This window comes from Hemibagrus wyckioides, linkage group LG18 (assembly GCF_019097595.1).
Source record: "Hemibagrus wyckioides isolate EC202008001 linkage group LG18, SWU_Hwy_1.0, whole genome shotgun sequence".
Lineage (NCBI taxonomy): Eukaryota > Metazoa > Chordata > Actinopteri > Siluriformes > Bagridae > Hemibagrus > Hemibagrus wyckioides.
In genome coordinates this window covers 672,253-693,988 of record NC_080727.1, presented here as the reverse complement: position 1 = coordinate 693,988, position 21,736 = coordinate 672,253, and the positions used below count along the sequence as shown (strand labels likewise).

Sequence of the window (21,736 nt, the reverse complement as noted above, 5' to 3'; positions counted from 1 at the left end):
TGTGATGTACCTGTGATGTGATGTACATGTGATGTACCTGTGATGCGATGTACCTGTGATGTGATGTACCTGTGATGTGATGTACCTGTGATGTGATTTGATGTACCTGTGATGTGATGTACCTGTGATGTGATGTACCTGTGATGTGATGTACCTGCAATGTAATGTACCTGTGATGTGATGTACCTGCAATGTGATGTACCTGTGATGTGATGTACCTGTGATTTGATGTACCTGAGATGTGATGTACCTGTGATGTGATGTACCTGTGATTTGATGTACCTGTGATTTGATGTACCTGTGTTGTGATGTACCTGTGATGTGATGTACCTGTGATTTGATGTACCTGTGATGTGATGTACCTGTGATTTGATGTACCTGTGATGTCATTTGATGTACCTGTGATGTGTTGTACCTGCAATGTGATGTACCTGTGATGTGATGTTCCTGTGATGTACCTGTGATGTGATGTACCTGTGATGTGATGTGATGTACCTGCGATGTGATGTACCTGTGATGTGATGTGATGTGATGTATCTGTGATGTGATGTACCTGTGATGTACCTGTGATGTGATGTGATGTACCTGTGATGTGATGTACCTGTGATGTGATGTACCTGTGATGTGATGTACCTGTGATTTGATGTACCTGTGATGTCATTTGATGTACCTGTGATGTGATGTACCTGCAATGTGATGTACCTGTGATGTGATGTTCCTGTGATGTACCTGTGATGTGATGTACCTGTGATGTGATGTACCTGTGATTTGATGTACCTGTGATGTGATTTGATGTACGTGTGATGTGATGTACCTGTGATTTGATGTACCTGTGATGTGATGTACCTGCAATGTGATGTACCTGTGATGTGATGTTCCTGTGATGTACCTGTGATGTGATGTACCTGTGATGTGATGTGATGTACCTGCGATGTGATGTACCTGTGATGTGATGTACCTGTGATGTGATGTACCTGTGATGTGATGTGATGTACCTGTGATGTGATGTACCTGTGATGTGATGTAACTGTGATATACCTGTGATGTACCTGTGATGTACCTGTGATGTGATGTCATGTACCTGTGATGTGATGTCATGTACCTGTGATGTCACGTACCTGTGATGTGATGTACATGTGATGTACCTGTGATGTGATGTACCTGCGATGTGATGTACCTGTGATGTGATGTACCTGTGATGTGATGTACCTGTGATGTGATTTGATGTACGTGTGATGTGATGTACCTGTGATTTGATGTACCTGTGATGTGATGTACCTGCAATGTGATGTACCTGTGATGTGATGTACCTGCAGTGTGATGTACCTGTGATGTGATGTCATGTACCTGTGATGTGATGTCATGTACCTGTGATGTCACGTACCTGTGATGTGATGTACATGTGATGTACCTGTGATGTGATGTACCTGTGATGTGATGTACCTGTGATGTGATGTACCTGTGATTTGATGTACTGAGATGTGATGTACCTGTGATTTGATGTACCTGAGATGTGATGTACCTGTGATGTGATGTACCTGTGATTTGATGTACCTGTGATTTGATGTACCTGTGATTTGATGTACCTGAGATGTGATGTACCTGTGATGTGATGTACCTGTGATTTGATGTACCTGAGATGTGATGTACCTGTGATTTGATGTACCTGTGATGTACCTGTGATTTGATGTACCTGAGATGTGATGTACCTGTGATGTGATGTACCTGTGATTTGATGTACCTGAGATGTGATGTACCTGAGATGTGATGTACCTGTGATGTGATGTACCTGTGATGTGATGTACCTGAGATGTGATGTCATGTACCTGTGATGTGATGTCATGTACCTGTGATGTCACGTACCTGTGATTTGATGTACCTGTGATGTGATGTACCTGAGATGTGATGTACCTGAGATGTGATGTACCTGTGATGTGATGTACCTGTGATGTGATGTACCTGTGATTTGATGTACCTGTGATGTGATGTCATGTACCTGTGATGTGATGTCATGTACCTGTGATGTGATGTACATGTGATGTGATGTACCTGTGATGTGATGTACCTGTGATGTGATGTACCTGTGATTTGATGTACCTGAGATGTGATGTACCTGTGATTTGATGTACCTGAGATGTGATGTACCTGTGATGTGATGTACCTGTGATTTGATGTACCTGAGATGTGATGTACCTGTGATTTGATGTACCTGTGATGTGATGTACATGTGATGTGATGTACCTGTGATGTGATGTACCTGTGATGTGATGTACCTGTGATGTGATGTACCTGTGATGTGATGTACCTGAGATGTGATGTACCTGAGATGTGATGTACCTGTGATGTGATGTACCTGTGATTTGATGTACCTGAGATGTGATGTACCTGTGATTTGATGTACCTGTGATGTGATGTACATGTGATGTGATGTACCTGTGATGTGATGTACCTGTGATTTGATGTACCTGAGATGTGATGTACCTGTGATGTGATGTACCTGAGATGTGATGTACCTGTGATGTGATGTACCTGTGATTTGATGTACCTGAGATGTGATGTACCTGTGATGTGATGTACCTGTGATTTGATGTACCTGAGATGTGATGTACCTGTGATGTGATGTACCTGTGGTTTGATGTACCTGAGATGTGATGTACCTGAGATGTGATGTACCTGTGATGTGATGTACCTGAGATGTGATGTACCTGAGATGTGATGTACCTGTGATGTGATGTACCTGTGATGTGATGTACCTGAGATGTGATGTACCTGTGATTTGATGTACCTGTGATGTGATGTCATGTACCTGTGATGTGATGTACCTGTGATGTGATGTCATGTACCTGTGATGTGATGTCATGTACCTGTGATGTCACGTACCTGTGATTTGATGTACCTGTGATGTGATGTACCTGTGATGTGATGTACCTGAGATGTGATGTACCTGTGATGTGATGTACCTGTGATGTGATGTACCTGTGATGTGATGTACCTGTGATGTACCTGTGATGTGATGTACATGTGATGTGATGTACCTGTGATGTGATGTACCTGTGATGTGATGTACCTGAGATGTGATGTACCTGAGATGTGATGTCATGTACCTGTGATGTGATGTGATGTACCTGTGATGTGATGTGATGTACCTGAGATGTGATGTCATGTACCTGTGATGTGATGTGATGTACCTGAGATGTGATGTACCTGAGATGTGATGTCATGTACCTGTGATGTGATGTGATGTACCTGAGATGTGATGTACCTGTGATGTGATGTGATGTACCTGTGATGTGATGTACATGTGATGTGATGTACCTGTGATGTGATGTACCTGTGATGTGATGTACCTGAGATGTGATGTACCTGTGATGTGATGTCATGTACCTGTGATGTCACGTACCTGTGATTTGATGTACCTGTGATGTGATGTACCTGTGATGTGATGTACCTGAGATGTGATGTACCTGTGATGTGATGTACCTGTGATGTGATGTACCTGTGATTTGATGTACCTGTGATGTGATGTCATGTACCTGTGATGTGATGTCATGTACCTGTGATGTGATGTACATGTGATGTGATGTACCTGTGATTTGATGTACCTGTGATGTGATGTACCTGTGATGTGATGTACCTGAGATGTGATGTACCTGAGATGTGATGTACCTGTGATGTGATGTACCTGTGATGTGATGTACCTGTGATTTGATGTACCTGTGATGTGATGTCATGTACCTGTGATGTGATGTCATGTACCTGTGATGTGATGTACCTGTGATGTGATGTACCTGTGATTTGATGTACCTGAGATGTGATGTACCTGTGATGTGATGTACCTGTGATGTGATGTACCTGTGATTTGATGTACCTGAGATGTGATGTACCTGTGATTTGATGTACCTGTGATGTGATGTACCTGTGATTTGATGTACCTGAGATGTGATGTACCTGAGATGTGATGTACCTGTGATGTGATGTACCTGTGATGTGATGTACCTGTGATTTGATGTACCTGAGATGTGATGTACCTGTGATGTGATGTCATGTACCTGTGATGTGATGTCATGTACCTGTGATGTGATGTCATGTACCTGTGATGTGATGTCATGTACCTGTGATGTGAACACTGCTGCTGTTTATGACGAGTGGTGAATCTGTAATATTCTGTAATCCGGAGATTAACTGCTGCTGCACCGCTGTCACTTCCCCAACGTCCTCGAACTTCAAGGTGAAGTGTACTATCACACTGCCTGGACTGTTTAACACACACACACGTGCACACATGCACACAGTGGAGGTTTCAGCTAGAGCAAGTTAGAGCTCTGTGATAGAATGTCAGGGGATTATTTATTTTATCACAGCCTCATGACTGACTCTCACAAATAAGGTTGATGTGGATCTGATTTTTAAATAAAGTTACAAACCCGAACCCCACCCTTAACCGCACCCAAACTCCGCCTCCATCCCCATCCCTTGCCTAAGTCTACCTGTAATCACCATTAAATGAGATTGAAGTGATTTTTAGTAGTAAACTCGGACCTGAAGTCGTTCACTCTGCAGCTCCTGAACTGAGCTTTTAACGAGCTTAGTGCATAGGCTTCTGAAATCTAAAATAAAACACAGAAGAGTTCAGAAGACAACAATGTCACACATCATATCACACACTTATCTCCTACAATGTTCAGTAATGATAACATCAGCAATAAAGTGAATCACCAGTAGTTCTGTATCAAAGGCCAGGACTTTAAAGTGCACACTGCTCCTGTTCCTCAGCTCCTCAGTGAAACTCGCTCCCTCTGAGATGGTCAGCGTTCCACCGAACCACGAACTGCTGCTTCCTGTTTGTCCTTCATTTCCTACAACAGCAGATCTGTCTTTAATCGCTAAACTGTTTTAATTCCACAAAGAGAAACGCCTTCATCCGTTCACAGAGGGCGTATCCCAAACCATCCCAAACCACACACCCCTCTCACTACACTGTTAATTTGTACTTCTTCATCTAAGTGCACCACTAAGTCACAAGGTCTGCTCCGTTCAGTTCACAGTTAAAAGCAGAATGTGTGTAAGAATCATTTCCATGAAGAACATTAGAAGGTCCTCACCTGGATGGAGCACTAACCAGGACACCACGACGAGCCCCACACACACCGCAAACAGCACCACGGTCACGGTGCTCAGCAGAACCTCCAGAGAGGAACATGCCGGCCTCCTACAGGACTTCAGCGTCATCTTCACTCGTTGTCTCAATGTGTCTTCTCCCTCACTTTAACACCAACTCTCGCTCTTAACTCTGAGAGAGCGCTAAACCCTCAACACAAGTCTGATGCACATTATCTTCTTCCTCCTTTAAATAGAATGAGTGGAAGTGAAGATCTGAGTCTGTAATAAATTTATGATGCATGTGTTTGTGATGTAATGACGGCTGTAAAAGTTTACGGCTCCTCGTCCAGTACTAATGACCAGCACTTAGCGCTAATGACGCAGTGAATCAGTTCAGGAGTTCAGCGAGGAAATACAAACAAAATCTATATAAAGCCAAGAAACAGAAGAATGTAATAGTTCAACAAGCTGTAACATCATCATTTATTAAAATAACCCTGGAGGATGTGTTCCAAATCACACACGCACTACACTACATAGTGCACTAGAATAGAAAAATACCCATAATGCACGTGGCCTTTGTATTAAATCAGGTGTGTGATTTGGGATGCGTCCATAGTCCACTATGATGGCCTGTATAGTGAATAAGGCATGTGGTTTCAGATGTTTGAGGGCGTGTCCCAAATCTCACACACACACGCTGACAGGTGTTTTAGGAAGCAATCTTCAGAAGTCTTCAGAACATTACTCTCGTCTTCTCACTCGAGATGTTACTGCGGTCAAGGACGTGCTCAAACCCTTCTCCCCCCTCACTGACCTTTTAAATCTGATCTAAAAGCTTTTATCATCAATCAGGAGGATGGTCAGGAGCTCGGATCAATGTTCTGCGTCCTTCACGGAGAGGCCGTGATTTTCTCTTTGCAATAAACCTGTCACTTAAAGACGTTTGATGATCATTTTATCACGAAGGTCGATAATCACAAAACTCATCGGATTCAAAGTCCTGGACAGTTCAGAGGAAATGAATCCAAATTCCAGAAAGATTCACACCTTTCTCTCCTCTCTGCAGGCGTGTCTTTTCTGCTGGAGACCACGCCCTTTTCTGGGTCTGATTTAAAAGAACGTAATAACTGACTGAAGACAAACTGATCTGAACACAGTTTTTACTTTCAGGAGTGTACACACACACACACACACACACACACACACACACACACACAATCTTCTGAAGTACAAGGAAGAAGCGATCATTAAGCAAATAAATAAATAAATAAAGAGAAATAAATGAAACTAATAAGGAATCTGTAAATCCTTTTATTTTATACTCCAGTAAGTCTGTCACATTAGGAAAGTCAGCTGACTTCTAAGGGCACTTCAGTTCCACAGATACGAAGGATGTGTTCATTCACCTCACTAAACCAGAGCCAGGACTCTTCCTCTGATCATCATCATCATCATCATTATTATTATACTCATAAATGTTTTGTAATGATCCTGATAAAGTCTTAATGAGAACACACACCCACATCTCCTGATAAAGAAAACACACACACAAAGTTTTGCAGCTGTGTATAAACTTTTTAAATTAACTTCTGTATTTTTTCCTCGGTCTGTTTCTCCTCTCGTGGCTTCTTCTGCCTTCACCAGGATTCTGCTGCTCCATGTTTTGCTCCGCTCCCCTCTCCTCTGAGTTGGTACAGTCCGACGCCTGGGTCAGAGCGTCCGAACAGGAAGCCCAAGAAACAAACCCAACATTTGGCCATGCCCATGGCATTAGAGGAGGGAAGTAGGGACCCACAGTAGGAGAGAAGGGACCGATGGACAAACCGGACGTCTGAAACAGAGGGAATGTGTTTTAGTTTTTAGGTTTAATTACTTAGACTTTTCATTTATTCTACGATTTATATGATGCTAAACTGGGGGCCAAATGCTTTCATTACTTACTAGCTACATTAGCATTAGCCTTGTAAATCCAGTGAAAAAACAAAAGGAGGAAATGGCACCTGAATGACCAACCACATGTGGTGTGAAGGACAGAGCCACTGAGGACGTTCTGTCATTATCACTGCTTTAGTGATTCTATAAGTGTAATGATGTATTTATATATATTTATGTGTTGTGTTACATCACTTCCTGTGATTGCCTCATGTGAAAAAAACTAGATACTTATTGCACTTGAACAAGTAGATTAAATTAAGAAAAAGCTAAAAAAAAAAAGAAAAAAAAAAGGAGTGTGTGTGTGTGTGTGTGTATGTGTGTGTGTGCGTTTTACTCCATCTCCCCAGGTGTGATCCTCCTGAGCTGTGAGTGTGTGAGCTGAAAAGTAAAGAGAAGAACAGATTTTCGGTCACTAATGTCTGGTTTATTCAATTTATTTTCAAATAAAGAACAGTGATCATTTAGGTCATCAGTTATCCCAATAAAATATATCATATAAACACACACACACACACACACACACACACAGACAGACAGACAGACAGACAGATACATTCATTCATAATGATTCAATCATTCAAACGTTGTACAAAGCAAGGTCCAAAAAAACATGGATATGCGAGTTTGGTGTGAAGAACCTTGACCGAGTTCTGACCTCAACCCCAGAGAATACCTTTGGGATGAATTAACACAGAGACTGTGAGCCAGGCCAAAGGTTTTGGGACGTCTGCTTTTACCTGCACATGAATGTAATATGGAGTTGTCCCGCCCTTTGCAGCTATAACAGCTTCAACTCTTCTGGGAAGGCTTTCCACAAGGTTTAGGAGTGTGTTTATGGGAATTTTTGACCATTCCTCTAGAAGCACATTTGTGAGGTCAGGCACTGATGTTGGATGAGAAGGTCTGTCTCACAGTCTCCACTCTAATTCATCCCAAAGGTGTTCTATGGGGTTGAGGTCAGCACTCTGTGCAGGCCAGTCAAGTTCCTCCACACCAAACTCACTCATCCATGTCTTTATGGACCTTGCTTTGGTCACTGGTGTGCAGTCATGTTGGAACAGGAAGGGGTCATCCCCAAACTGTTCCCACAAAGAGCATGAAATTGTCTAAAATGTCTTGGTATGAAGCTGAAGCATTAAGAGTTCCTTTCACTGGAACTAAGGGGCGGAGCCCAACCCCTGAAAAACACCACCTGAACTCAATGATTTGTGTAGTGTATCAGAGATCAGCTTCATCAGAAATCAGCTTTATTCTATTAAACTAAAGCTGAGTGAAGGACATGGCTTGAGTAATAAATGTTGCTGTGCAATGACTGGCTCAGTAAACACCAGTGAGCTCCATCTACACTACAGAACAAACGCTACACTGTACTTCACCAGTAGAAGGCACTGTTAAGTCTTCAATACAAACATCAGTGAAGTAAAATGAGTCGCTCACCATAATGATGCCTCAGTGTGATCGGACAGCCATACAGCCAGATCCCGTCCAATAGGGCGATGGCGTAGGGAACTGCCTCAGGGTGTTTATAGTAAACAAAGCCATAAGATTTCTGATTTCCGTCTCGATCTTTGGGAATAACGACTTTCTGCACCGGTCCTGCCTGAGAACACGCCCACATATGCCATCATACACCAACATACACAATCGTACACCATCATAGGCCAACATACACCCATATATGCCAACATACGGCAACATACACCATAATACGCCAGCACATGCCAAAATACGCCACCATACACCATCATATGCCATCATACACCATCATACACCAACAAACACCCACATACACCAACATACACCATCATACACCCACATACGCCACCATACGCTATCATACACCCACATAAACCCACATACGCCAACATATGCCATCACACACCAACATACACCCACATACACCCACATACACCAACATACACCAACATATGCCATCACACACCAACATACACCCACATACGCCACCATACGCCATCATACACCAACATACACCATCATACACCATCATAAACCCACATACACCCACATACACCACCATACACCAACATACGCCATCATACACCAACATACACCCACATACACCCACATACGCCATCATACGCCATCATACGCCATCATACGCCATCATACGCCATCATACACCATCATACACCATCATACACCAACATAAACCCACATACGCCAACATATGCCATCACACACCAACATACACCATCATACACCCACATACGCCACCATACACCATCTTACACCATCATATGCCATCATACACCCACATAAACCCACATACACCAACATATGCCATCACACACCAACATACACCCACATACGCCACCGTACACCATCATACACCATCATACACCAACATACACCATCATACACCATCATACACCCACATACGCCACCATATACCATCATACGCCATCATACACCAACATACACCCACATAAACCCACATACACCAACATATGCCATCACACACCAACATACACCCACATACGCCAACATATACCATCACACACCAACATACACCATCATGCACCATCATACACCATCAAACACCAACATACACCATCATACACCATCAAACACCATCATACACCATCAAACACCAACATACACCATCAAACACCATCATACACAAACATACACCATCATAGAGCAACATACACCATCTCACACCAACATACACCATCATACACCAACATACACCATCATACACCATCATACACCAACATACACCCACATAAACCATCATATGCCATCATACACCCACATAAACCCACATACGCCAACATATACCATCACACACCAACATACACCATCATACAACATCAAACACCAACATACACCAACATACACCATCATACACCATCAAACACCAACATACACCATCAAACACCAACATACACCATCATACGCCATCATACACAAACATACACCATCATAGAGCAACATACACCATCTCACACCAACATACACCATCATACACCAACATACACCCACATAAACCATCATATGCCATCATACACCCACATAAACCCACATACGCCAACATATACCATCAAACACCAACATACACCAACATACACCATCATACACCATCAAACACCAACATACACCATCAAACACCATCAAACACCAACATACACCATCATACGCCATCATACACAAACATACACCATCATAGAGCAACATACACCATCTCACACCAACATACACCATCATACACCAACATACACCATCATACACCAACATACACCATCATATGCCAACATACACCATCATACACTATTACATTCTTTACTAACAGAACTAAATTATTAACACTAAATTATTAAGGCTCTATTAATAAACTATAAACACTCTGTGTATCTGTGTGTGTGTGTGTGTCTGTGTGTGTGTCTGTGTATGTTCCAGTAAAATGTGTGACAGTGTGGTGTAATGATGTGGAAAATCAGAGCTTCACCTCTGACTCCTTCACCACATCATACACACACACACACACACACACACACACACACACACACAGATACCCAGCACTGACACTGGAGACTCCTTCCATCAGTGGTAGAGAAACCTCTCTGATCAGTGTTACTATAGCAACAGGAGTCCAGCCCTCAGCAGCTCGGTGGTGTGAGACGTTCTGAACACACTCTGTAACACACACTAAAGTCACCAAGGGCATCTTATTGGAATAATTCTAATTAAAACTCCTATTCTTTCTTGATTAATCAATTAATTATTACTGTGCAGGCTGTGTGTGTGTGTGTGTGTGTGTGTGTGTGTGAGTGTGTCACCTGCAGGAAGAGCTCATATAAGATCTCCTCCCTCACACTGCTGCTCAGGTTGAAGACAAACACAGTGCGCTCCACCTCTCCATCACTCTCCTGCATCTTCCACCTCACTCACATCAGCACTGACCGGAAGTTCAAGAAGAATTAAACATCTCTTTCCGCCCTGTCGTGATGAAAAATCTGATTTTCCGACACTGCACTTCCGCTTTGCTCCAGCAGAGGGCACATGTCTTTGATACCGGAGCGCGAGCCACACCGTGCACACGTCACGATTGGTTAATTAATACATTAATAATCTTTATTATATGCTTTATTTATTGATTATGATAAATACTATCGTGTTATTATTGATTTACAAATCATCTAATAATTATTATTTGTAATTTGTGGATAGATTTAAATCTATAAATCCATCAGTCAAATAAATTAACATGTTTAAGGTATTTAAAATGTGTAATTTAAAATAAAATACATTTATAAAGTGCTGTACTTGTTGCTGTGGTCCGATGTTCAGCTCTTCTGCTTAGATCTTCACTTCTAATGATTCCTTCTTAACACAAACACGTCACCTGAAGGATGGATTTTTTTTATTGAAAACATTCTTCAAATCTTCTTGCAGTAATAATTCACACCCAGAGATCATTTCAACATCACTTACAAACCTTACGCTTACATTTCCCCAACAGTATCTTCAGATTTTAAAAGATTAAATCAAGATCCACAATCAAGAGGCATCTTACCACTCCACTCTCTCCACTGTGCCGTGGCACATGCTGCTGAAAGGTGGAGGAGGATGAGGGACAGATGAAGATCGGCTGATCTAGCAGCATGTAGTTTCTCAGTGACGGCAAGAAGATCAGTCTCTGTGGAATGTGCTGCTTTGATGCCAGACTGGTTGGGATCATGGTGGTTGTTCTGCAGGAAAGTACTGAGCCTTGTGGGACACCAGTAGAGAGTCTGCGTGGAGCAGATGTACATCCCCTCCATGTTACCTGATATGAGCAACCATCCAGGTAGGAAGCATTCCCTTGCTGTTTCACGAATTGATCTTGTTTCTTGTTTCTCTAGTTTCTCATTGATCTTGGAGATTGTTCTGTGAGAGAGCGACAGACAGCTGATTATAAACAATGCGTTCAAGAATTTTAGAATAAAAGACTTGTCTGTAGATGCTGATGTCTGAGGGATCCAGAGCAGCTTTCTTCAGCATGGGGATAACCCTTGCTTTCTTGAAGGTAGTTGGTACATGACCAGATGTTATGGATCCATTGATGAATGTGGTGATGAAGGGCAGAAGTTCAGGTGAGATGGTCTGGAGCATAGTGGAAGGGATTGGATTTAGAAGTAGAAGCCTTTATTATTAACACAACACATTACATACATTACAGCACAGCAAAGTGGAATTCTTTTCTTCACATGTCCCAGCTGAGGAAGTTGAGGTCAGAGCACAGGGTCAGCAATGAACACAGGGTCATTTTTGAAATGAAATGTAAAATGGCTTCAGTAGTTTTCCCTTCAGTAGAAAATCTTCAGATCTGAACCTTTTCCATTTTGGAAATCTTTCTGTTTTGTTTGAGAAGTTGACCTTCAGTAGATTGGAAGCGAGTTTGTTCTTCTAATGAAGCATTAGGAGCATTATTATGTTATGAAGCATTATAACTCTTCAGGATTGAACTGTCAGTCAAAGCTGAACTCAACATTTATTTCAACACTTTTATTTAAGATTCTGTTTATAAAAACAATCGTAAAAGAAAACAGACACAAATCACGGCTACAATCGAGCTTTATTTTCAATTCCTTCTTGATAATATCCATGATAACACGTTCCAACAACTTTAATACATTTATCCAGAATGAAGTAAGAACAAGAATTCGGATTTTATTTTTCACAATTCAACAAAGAAGATGAAGAAGCGGAAGAAGACGAAGAAATTTCCAATTTAGCGAACATTTCATCAAGTTCATAAATTACATTTCGGTATTTTCGTGCTGCTCTAATGGCCTCGACTAGGATGGTGGCGACTTTTCCGTTTATGTCATATGGATTCTTCTTCACCAGCTCTTCAAATTGCATGTCATCTTTACAGTTATATAAGTCTATGATGAAGGCTCTGTTTATTCCTGTTATTCCTTTAGGCAGCTTGCCTTGTTTCACTGGGTCCGATGGGCCTGCTTGTTCCTTGTTGTACACTCTGGCGTTTGTGAGTACCCCGTTAGCATAAGTACAGATCGCCAAATTCATCCCCTCCAGGGCCGACTGACCGGTCACCAGGCCTTTGCCACTAAGCTTGAATCTGCCTGGAGTATCGATGTGGATCGGCTCTTTGTCAGAAAACACAGCCTTGAAATTCTCACGTTCCTTGACCCGTCTGATCAGAACTGCTGACTCCATCACGCGTGGCTGGTTTTTGTTCCTATTTGGTTTGATGAAACTCTCCATTATGGTGTTTAATCCGTGGCGCACTAGGACACAGAAGTTGGGTTCTGGGTAGTACACGAGGAGGGGATGGACCTCTGCCACAGCTACCCGAGTCATGCGGTCCAGCCAAGTGGCAATGTGATGCTCACTGTTACGGTTGACCTCGTAACCAGTCGACATCACGGTGGGAGGGACCTTGTCTTTCCTCAGCTCTTCTCGCACAGTCTGTATGTATTCACTGTAGATGGAGTTAAAGTTGACCGTGTCACTATCAACGAAACTGAAGTAAAGCAGACAGTGTGGATCTTTTCCCCTCAACTCCTCCACAAGCTCCTTTGTAGCATCATTATTTTTCAGATACTCTCGAATATCCTGGTACGGAATTAAGTCCTCAGCAGGATTAGGGTCAGGGAGTTCTTGTGCTATTGTTCCACCTTTTCCCCAGGTGTAGGTGATTACAGAATGCTTGATGTGTGTGTCTTTACAATCGTACTCGAAGTCTTGGAGCTTCTTCAGAACCTTGTCTAGTCCTGGGGTGTATTTTCCATTCATGCCGAAAATCACAGCTACATCTTCTAGCACATTCTTTCCGTTTTTACCCTTCGTAATTATCCTGTCCTCCTCCCTAAATCCTCCAGGTAGCTTGTCCAGTAAATAACCACATCTGGCCTTTGCCTGCTCTTCTGAATCCACCTTCAGAGGAATATTGATCAAAAACTTGATCTTTAACGGCTGATGAAAAGACAGAACACAAAGATCTTTATCTTTAGTGAGAAAACAATCAATTCTGCTCTTGTAGATAAAATTAATCACAAAAAAAAACTTTTAATATATACAAGTTTACACTTCTTTGCAGTTTCTCAGTAAAATGACAAGCTCAAGGTTATTTTTCCCTTATTATCTTGAAAATAGAGAAACAGAGAGGCTGCTGAGGAAACCAGGTCATGGGACATCCAGTCTTTATAAACTGGAAACTACTGGAAACCATTACAGTGTTAGTAAAGTGTAGTATCTACTGTATCTATCACTGCTGCTGAATATAAAGTCAAACCTGAACAGAAGGATCTCTGAGCCTTTTGCCGCCTGAGATCACAGGTTTGCTTGCCATCTCCTTGCTTGTCGTTGCTCCTGACCGGCGAGTGAAATCTGCCTTCTGATCTGAGTCTTATATAGGAAGTGAGGATGCATAAAGTGTCATGAGCTCAGAAGCTCGTGACAAAAGAATGTTCCTTGGTAAGATATTTGCAACATTTCACTTCTCTGGAACAACTTTTCACAACAGCAGGAACTTTCATGCTCATGAGACAGCACTTCCTGTTCTGAGGCGTTGGACAATATGGTTTATGAGCTCTACAGCCAGGCTCAGAACTTGCTGCTGTGTTTGTGAGGGAAAAAGTTTCTTCTGAAATGTCATTAATGTGATTACATTTCTTGTATTATTGTGATTTGTTATTTACAGTTTCTTCTGATGATGACAAGAATCAGAAGACTCAGGACTGAAGACACTACAGGCTCTGGCTTGTTGATCAGAAGGTCAGGGTTCAAGCCCCAGTACTGCCTAGCTGCCACTGTTGGGCAATTGTGCAACCCTCTCTGTTCCAGGGTGGTGTATCACCACTGTTCCTTCCTTGGACCACTTTTGATAGATACTGACCACTTCAGACCGGGAACACCCCACAAGAGCTGCAGTTTTGGAGATGTTCTGATCCAGTGGTCTAGCCATCACAATTTGGCCCTTTTGGTCAAACTCACTCAAATCCTTACACTTGTCCATTTTTCCTGCTTCTAACATCAACTTTGAGGACAAAATGTTGACTTGCTGCCTAATATATCCCACCCACTAACAGGTGCCATGATGAGGAGATACTCAGTCTTATTCACTTCACCAGTGTTATACCTGATCAGTGTATTTAGAAACTTTATAAAGGATGATTATACAGTACTGACCACTCTGAAGTGTTTGTTTGTGATGTGTGCAGTAGATGTACCATGTACAAAGTAAACACTGTGCAGTTTGGGCTGCTGATGCTGCAGAAAGTCAAGACAACACACAGGATCAGCTTCCTTCTGTTCCACCACTGCACTTTAAACACACACACACACACAAACACACACACACACACACACAAACACACTGCTCTATCACATGAGAATTACAACAGAACTGCAGTGTGAGAGGGTATAGGCAGTGTGTGTGTGTGTGTGTGTGTGTGTGTGTGTCAGCAGGGGGCAGCAGAACATAGTTAAATGGAGCACTGAGCCAAAAATAGTTAAATATATTTGAAATGTACAAAGTTACGACTGTGTTTATAATTATACTTAATTTCTAATTAAGATATATCTAATATTTTATAATAATATTTTAGAATCAGATAAAGAGAGCTCCTCTTATCTAGGTTTAGAGATGATGGATGTTCTGGCTGAACGATTTCACCACAGCGTGTCAGGAGACAGAAAATAACATGAAGACGGATAAACCTGTGTGACTCTTAGTTTAAAAATCTATCACATAACATCTGTTCCTGATATTTCTGATTATTATTAATAAAATAAAAGAATGAGGTTTGTCTCATTATTTAAAGTGTGTGAACCCTCGACTCCAGAAGAACTTATTAATGAATTTTAATTCTTACACATTGCTTCTGCTTGGACCTCCTGGTGGTCCAGCAGCAGGATCTCGCGCTCTCATTGCTGTGGCCCGGTTCAATTCCCAGACAGGGCACCACCCCAGCCACTGAAGAGTTAACTCTCAGTGCTGGTCCCAAGCCTGGATAAAAGTAGTAGGGTTGTGTGTAAAACCTGTGCTAAACTCTAGGGGAAAAATATATTGCTTCTGCTTGTTTGTTGTACTTTATTCTGTTGGCTTTCACATTAATGTGACTTTGTTACATTCTGAAGCATATAATAAACAACTCTAACACAACTGGATGAAGAGAAGCAACGATGTCAGAGGAGGAAAGGGTCAAAGGCTCGCATGCAAATCGTGTCAAGGTGAAACGGCGCTCAGGGCAATAAAGAGCAGGATCTTTACGAGCGGGACATGATCTACCTTTCCATAATCTACAGCCTTTATTGCTTTGCTTTAGTCAATCATTAATCAGACAGGTGACAACGACACAGACAGGTGAAACACGATCACACAGACACACACACACACACACACACACACACTTATTTTATTCACTTTTAAAATGAACACAGTTCCTCAGAGCTGACGTTTTTCACTCCACACACACACACACACACACACAGTTCCTCAGAGCTGACGTTTTTCACTCCACACACACACACACACACACACAGTTCCTCAGAGCTGACGTTTTTCACTCCACACACACACACACACACAGTTCCTCAGAGCTGACGTTTTTCACTCCACACACACACACACACACACACACACACACAGTTCCTCAGAGCTGACGTTTTTCACTCCACACACACACACACACACAATTCCTCGGAGCTGACGTTTTTCACTCCACACACACACACACACACACACAATTCCTCGGAGCTGACGTTTTTCACTCCACACACACACACACACACACACACACAGTTCCTCGGAGCTGACGTTTTTCACTCCACACACACACACACACACACACAGTTCCTCAGAGCTGACGTTTTTCACTCCACACACACACACACACACACACACACAGTTCCTCGGAGCTGACGTTTTTCACTCCACACACACACACACACACACACACACAATTCCTCGGAGCTGACGTTTTTCACTCCACACACACACACACACACACACAATTCCTCGGAGCTGACGTTTTTCACTCCACACACACACACACACACACAGTTCCTCGGAGCTGACGTTTTTCACTCCACACACACACACACACACACACACACACACACAGTTCCTCGGAGCTGACGTTTTTCACTCCACACACACACACACACACACACACACACACACAGTTCCTCAGAGCTGACGTTTTTCACTCCACACACACACACACACACACACACACACAATTCCTCGGAGCTGACGTTTTTCACTCCACACACACACACACACACACAGTTCCTCAGAGCTGACGTTTTTCACTCCACACGTGATGATGCGCTTTTCACATTACGTTCCTGAATAATTCTGAACCTCGGAGAAGTGAAGCTGCAGATTTCACTGATTAAACATTTCAGTACTTTACAAAATATAATGAAATTAACTTATAAGCAAATATATAAGGATTAAATGTTAAAGCTAGATAATAGAGACTTATTAATAAATATTTATCTAGTGTTGGTTTGATAAGAGGCCTTAAAGTTATGCAAATAAATGCCAAATAATAATAATAATAACAATGTAAATAAAAAAATAATGAAAAATAAATTGATTAATAATAATAATAACAATAACAATAATTATTATATTATATTATATTATATTATATTATATTATATTATATTATATTATATTATATTATATTATATTATATTATATTATATTATATTATATTATATTATATTATATTATATTATATTATATTATATTATATTATATTATATTATATACACTTTGTTCCACTGGGGACGGGGGGACATGCCCACTTTTCAAAATCCCATTTTTGTCTTTCCCTTTTCTGTTTGGTTTGTTAAGATTTTTTAACCGCGCGGCGCCATCACCACGGAGGAGCAGGACCGAGTAGGACATAGAGAATCTGCCTGAGTCGATACGCGCGTCCGCGTCCAGGAACGTCGCGTGCACACTAACACTAGCTCACTGAATGGTGTAATGAACTGGAATAATAAACAGGTATTGTGGTTGTAGAACAATCAAGGATAAAACACCAGAAGCAGCAAATGATGACTTTAATGTCATCATGGATGAAAAGATAGAATGGAGATATGAGTTGGTTATTCAGTAAATTAGGTCAGGATAATCATGTTTTCATGAACATTCTGTGTAGTATGAAAACGAGTTGACTTTAAACCACACATTTTCTCTCAGCAGTGTATGACCAGCAGACTCTGGATGCTAATTTCATTTTAGACTTAATATGATCATAACTCAGTCATTAGACTGATAGAAACTCTGATAGTTTTCATATCAGAGGACAGATGAGGTGGACAGTTAGGATACATGGAGAGATGGGATTGAATGGACAGATGGAGGACAATGTTCTTTATATTTTTTTATGTTTGTGAGATTGTGTGAGAATCCTGTGTCCTGTACTAAATCAGTAGTGTATCTATTGTGTTATTAATGTTCCATCCATTTGGATTACAGCAGTAAGGTTTATGGAAGGTTATTCCTGCTATAATACAGTGTTGGAGGAATAAAAATCATCTACTTTAGGTATTTGTGCTGCACAGAAAATTAGCAGCAGGAATGTAAATATTTTAATTTGTTCATTAACTAAGAGTGGTGTTTATGCATGAGAGACAATTATTAAAGTAATGATGAACATTTTCATATAATTCCATATTAATGTAGCTGCTGTCTATCTGCAAATGATATTACACAACAGTGCTGTAACACACACACACACACACACACACACAGTTCATGAAAGCTTTCTGCTGTTCTATTCTAAACCCTTGTGGTTTGATGGGCGTGTCTCTGACAGACATCCTTTACAAGTCATTTATTTTACATTTTCAGCTTCAGCACTCAGTTTAAAATAAAAGTTTGTTTAACAGTGGACATCGAGTCTCACATTATTTATATTTTATTCACACACAAAACATTAATGGTGAACATTTTTGACTTGAAAATGATTCTCTCAGGTCATGCTGATTGGCCCCGATTAAACAATAAAGAAAGTAAGACATCTTTTTTATATACACAGTTTAGTAGCCTACTATTTTTTTAGCAGAATTTATCATTATATTCAACTTCATTATTTCCTGGATTTTGTATCACCATAGTCCCTAAATGTATGTAAATGCAGGAAATGGGATTTAAATCCCCCATTTTCCCCCATTTCGTGCCCCCCCCCACTTCTCAAACCAGTTACACCCTTGTATATATATATATAAAATATATGTGAGTTATATGACCCTCTATATGATAATTATCTTAACAAGTCAGTGCTGTTTATTAGAGCAGTGTAACGACATGATCTTACAGATCCTCCACGAGTCAGCTGATGCACAAACTCACACAGGTCGAGTCGAGTCAGCTTTACTGCCTTTCCTTCATCTCATCACACGTGAGGAAGAAAATAAAGTTCTCCTGAAAATGTGCGAAAGAATTGAAGTTTACACAGTAAACAGTAAACACTGTGTTCAGTGTTTAACTGAACCTCACACACACACACACACACACACACACTGCTGAGTTCTGGACTCTGATTGGTGAATCAGGTGTTCATTAATTCTCTCTAACAGCAGCTCTGACTGTAGCGCGTTTCCATAGTGACAGCTTCTTCACAGAGAAAAATCTGGTGAACTTATCTTACAGTACAATGTGTGTGTGTGTGTGTGTGTGGAGTGAAAAACTTCAGCTCTGAGGAACTGTGTGTGTGTGTGTGTGTGTGTATGTGTGACGTGGTGAAGGAGTCTCCAGTGTCAGAGCTGTGTCACGGTCAGGGGTGAAGCTGAAGATCTTTTCTCATGTCGTCATCAGGACAGAATGTCTTCATCTTATCACCTTAAAGAGAGAGAATAATGAGAGTGGGGTGAGAGAACCATCAGCTTCGCGGTGAGAAACGTGATGCTGCTTCATCCCTCCTCTTCCTCAGCGGGAGTTGTGTCTTTGTGCTTTTTTCTGTTTGAAAATTTACAGAGGTGTCGTGAGATTTTACAGAATATATTACAATCTGATTGAGTCAATCATTCACAGAGAGTGAAATAATTCATGTTACTTACTACACTTGAACTCAACACACACACATACACACACACACACACACACACTCTGCACGGTCATGGTGAAATTCTTAAGTTTATCAATGTAGACAAAGGTTAACGAGGTGAGAGAAGGGTGAAAGTCTTTAACTGGATGTGTGTGTGTGTGTCTGTATGTGTGTGTGTGTCTGTGTGTGTGTGTGTGTGTGTTCAGTTCAGACAAAACTGAAATGAACCTTTGACATGTCACAGTGGCTGTTCAGTCGAGACGTGATGCTAATGTCTCCTCAGTTTTCAGATTATTACTGATCTCATTAATCTCCTGTTAGAAGATTATCAGTATTATTTAAGTCACGCTGATGCTAACATTAATACTGATATTATTACTGCTAAGTGTCAGTGTTCAGTAATTCTACTGTATTACTGCTGTTATTACTATTATTATTATTGCTGTTATTACTGCTGTTATTACTGTTGTTAATTCGTAAAATTTTATAATGCTTCGACTTTAAGTGTAAAAACTAACACTATGATTATCTACAGCAACTATTAGCTCTATTATAAAATTACTAACATTTTCACTGCTGTAATAATAATAATAATAAAAATAATAATAATAATAATAATAATAATAATAATGTTAGTTCTCCTATATACACACTCTAGAAATAGCAACATTATTATTATTATTATTATTATTATTATGCTCAATATTATGCAGTGGTTATACAGTAGATTATTTTATTAGTTTATAAATTTATAAAGAGTTCTAAATCCTGCAGATGATCCTACACCGAATTTTCTTTAGTTGTAAAAACAGTGTGACATTAAAGCCTGCTGCTGTGATTAGACTGTTACTAATTACTATTAAAACTCACAGGATCATCATTAATACAGTTTTATATATATATATATATAGTAATTAATTAAGATAAAATGCATGTAAATGCGCGTTCCGTTATCTCTGCAGGAATTCCCACGGCCCACATTAAAACCTCGTAGCACGCCGCGGCCACTTCAGCCGCTCTGTAATTTCCACACAACTCTGCATTCTGATTGCTATTGCTTTACAGCTTCAGTGTTTATTCAGAATAAATCTCACCAATGTAGAGGATATTAGGGGGCAGTTAGTATATTGTAAATGAGAGTTTATGGTAAAACTGCCCCATAAACACGGCGCTGTGTGAGGACGGAGCCGTAATCCAGCTGAAGTGCAGCACGTGTTGCTGCAGTTAGCGCTACACTCGCAGGAAAATTTATTCCAAAAATGTCACTTTATTTTTTATTTCTTTATCAGTGCAATTTCACATTTATTTATTTTAACAGTCTGAAAAATCGTTAACTGTAGATAGATAAAGATCAGGGAGATTAAACCCCACAGGTTCTGCCTCATGTCTCTCACGATGGTGATGCAGGTTTTTTGGTATTTTTTTGTTTTAGCGGTTAAATGGAAGGACGCTAATGTTTTCTTCTAACATGTGCTGGGTATGGACGGCGCGGTATTGACTTTCCCCGAGCGTGTTTGTGTTACTGTGGTGAAGCGCTTTTACGACACACACCTCTAATAAAATTTACGACCCACGGGGGGAAAGAAGCAAATGCCTCCTGTTGTTTTAACAATTAACGCTGTGTGTGAAAACAGGTCGCTCGCTCATGAGAATCTGAG

General features: G+C 40.9%; 3 protein-coding genes across 3 annotated transcripts in view; all 3 read right to left on the bottom strand.

Annotated features, from left to right (window-relative positions):
* The window catches only part of tmprss15 (transmembrane serine protease 15), a 33,153-nt gene extending 27,924 nt beyond the window's left edge, over positions 1-5,229 (bottom strand). The window contains exons 1-4 of the mRNA XM_058415602.1: positions 5,103-5,229; positions 4,717-4,856; positions 4,540-4,607; positions 4,113-4,255 (exon numbers count right to left, since the gene is read on the bottom strand). Coding sequence (XP_058271585.1) covers positions 4,113-4,255; positions 4,540-4,607; positions 4,717-4,856; positions 5,103-5,229 — 478 coding nt within the window. The remainder of the gene's footprint in view (positions 1-4,112; positions 4,256-4,539; positions 4,608-4,716; positions 4,857-5,102) is intronic.
* Positions 5,230-6,304: 1,075 nt separating this feature from the next.
* Positions 6,305-11,008, bottom strand: rbm11 (RNA binding motif protein 11). Its single transcript, XM_058415874.1, has 4 exons — positions 10,839-11,008; positions 8,476-8,638; positions 7,373-7,416; positions 6,305-6,934 (listed from the first exon to the last, which is right to left on the bottom strand). The coding sequence occupies exons 1-4, from the start codon at positions 10,932-10,934 to the stop codon at positions 6,686-6,688; spliced, it is 552 nt and encodes a 183-aa protein (XP_058271857.1). The 5' UTR covers positions 10,935-11,008; the 3' UTR covers positions 6,305-6,685.
* Positions 11,009-12,597: 1,589 nt separating this feature from the next.
* Positions 12,598-14,452, bottom strand: LOC131368703 (uncharacterized). Its single transcript, XM_058414770.1, has 2 exons — positions 14,303-14,452; positions 12,598-13,983 (listed from the first exon to the last, which is right to left on the bottom strand). Exons 1-2 carry the CDS (start codon positions 14,357-14,359, stop codon positions 12,712-12,714), a joined length of 1,329 nt encoding a protein of 442 aa, XP_058270753.1. The 5' UTR covers positions 14,360-14,452; the 3' UTR covers positions 12,598-12,711.
* Between the last annotated feature and the right edge of the window lie 7,284 nt (positions 14,453-21,736).

Excerpts from the sequence above, each read along its gene's own strand:
- LOC131368703 (XM_058414770.1), bottom strand. The coding sequence starts at position 14,359 with ATGGCAAGCAAACCTGTGATCTCAGGCGGCAAAAGGCTCAGAGATCCT. Across the intron at positions 13,984-14,302 it reads TCAGAGATCCTTCTGTTCAG|CCGTTAAAGATCAAGTTTTT; the intron begins GTTTGACTTTAT and ends TCTTTTCATCAG.
- rbm11 (XM_058415874.1), bottom strand. The coding sequence starts at position 10,934 with ATGCAGGAGAGTGATGGAGAGGTGGAGCGCACTGTGTTTGTCTTCAAC. Across the intron at positions 8,639-10,838 it reads TATATGAGCTCTTCCTGCAG|GCAGGACCGGTGCAGAAAGT; the intron begins GTGACACACTCA and ends GCGTGTTCTCAG. Across the intron at positions 7,417-8,475 it reads CACACTGAGGCATCATTATG|CTCACACACTCACAGCTCAG; the intron begins GTGAGCGACTCA and ends TTTACTTTTCAG.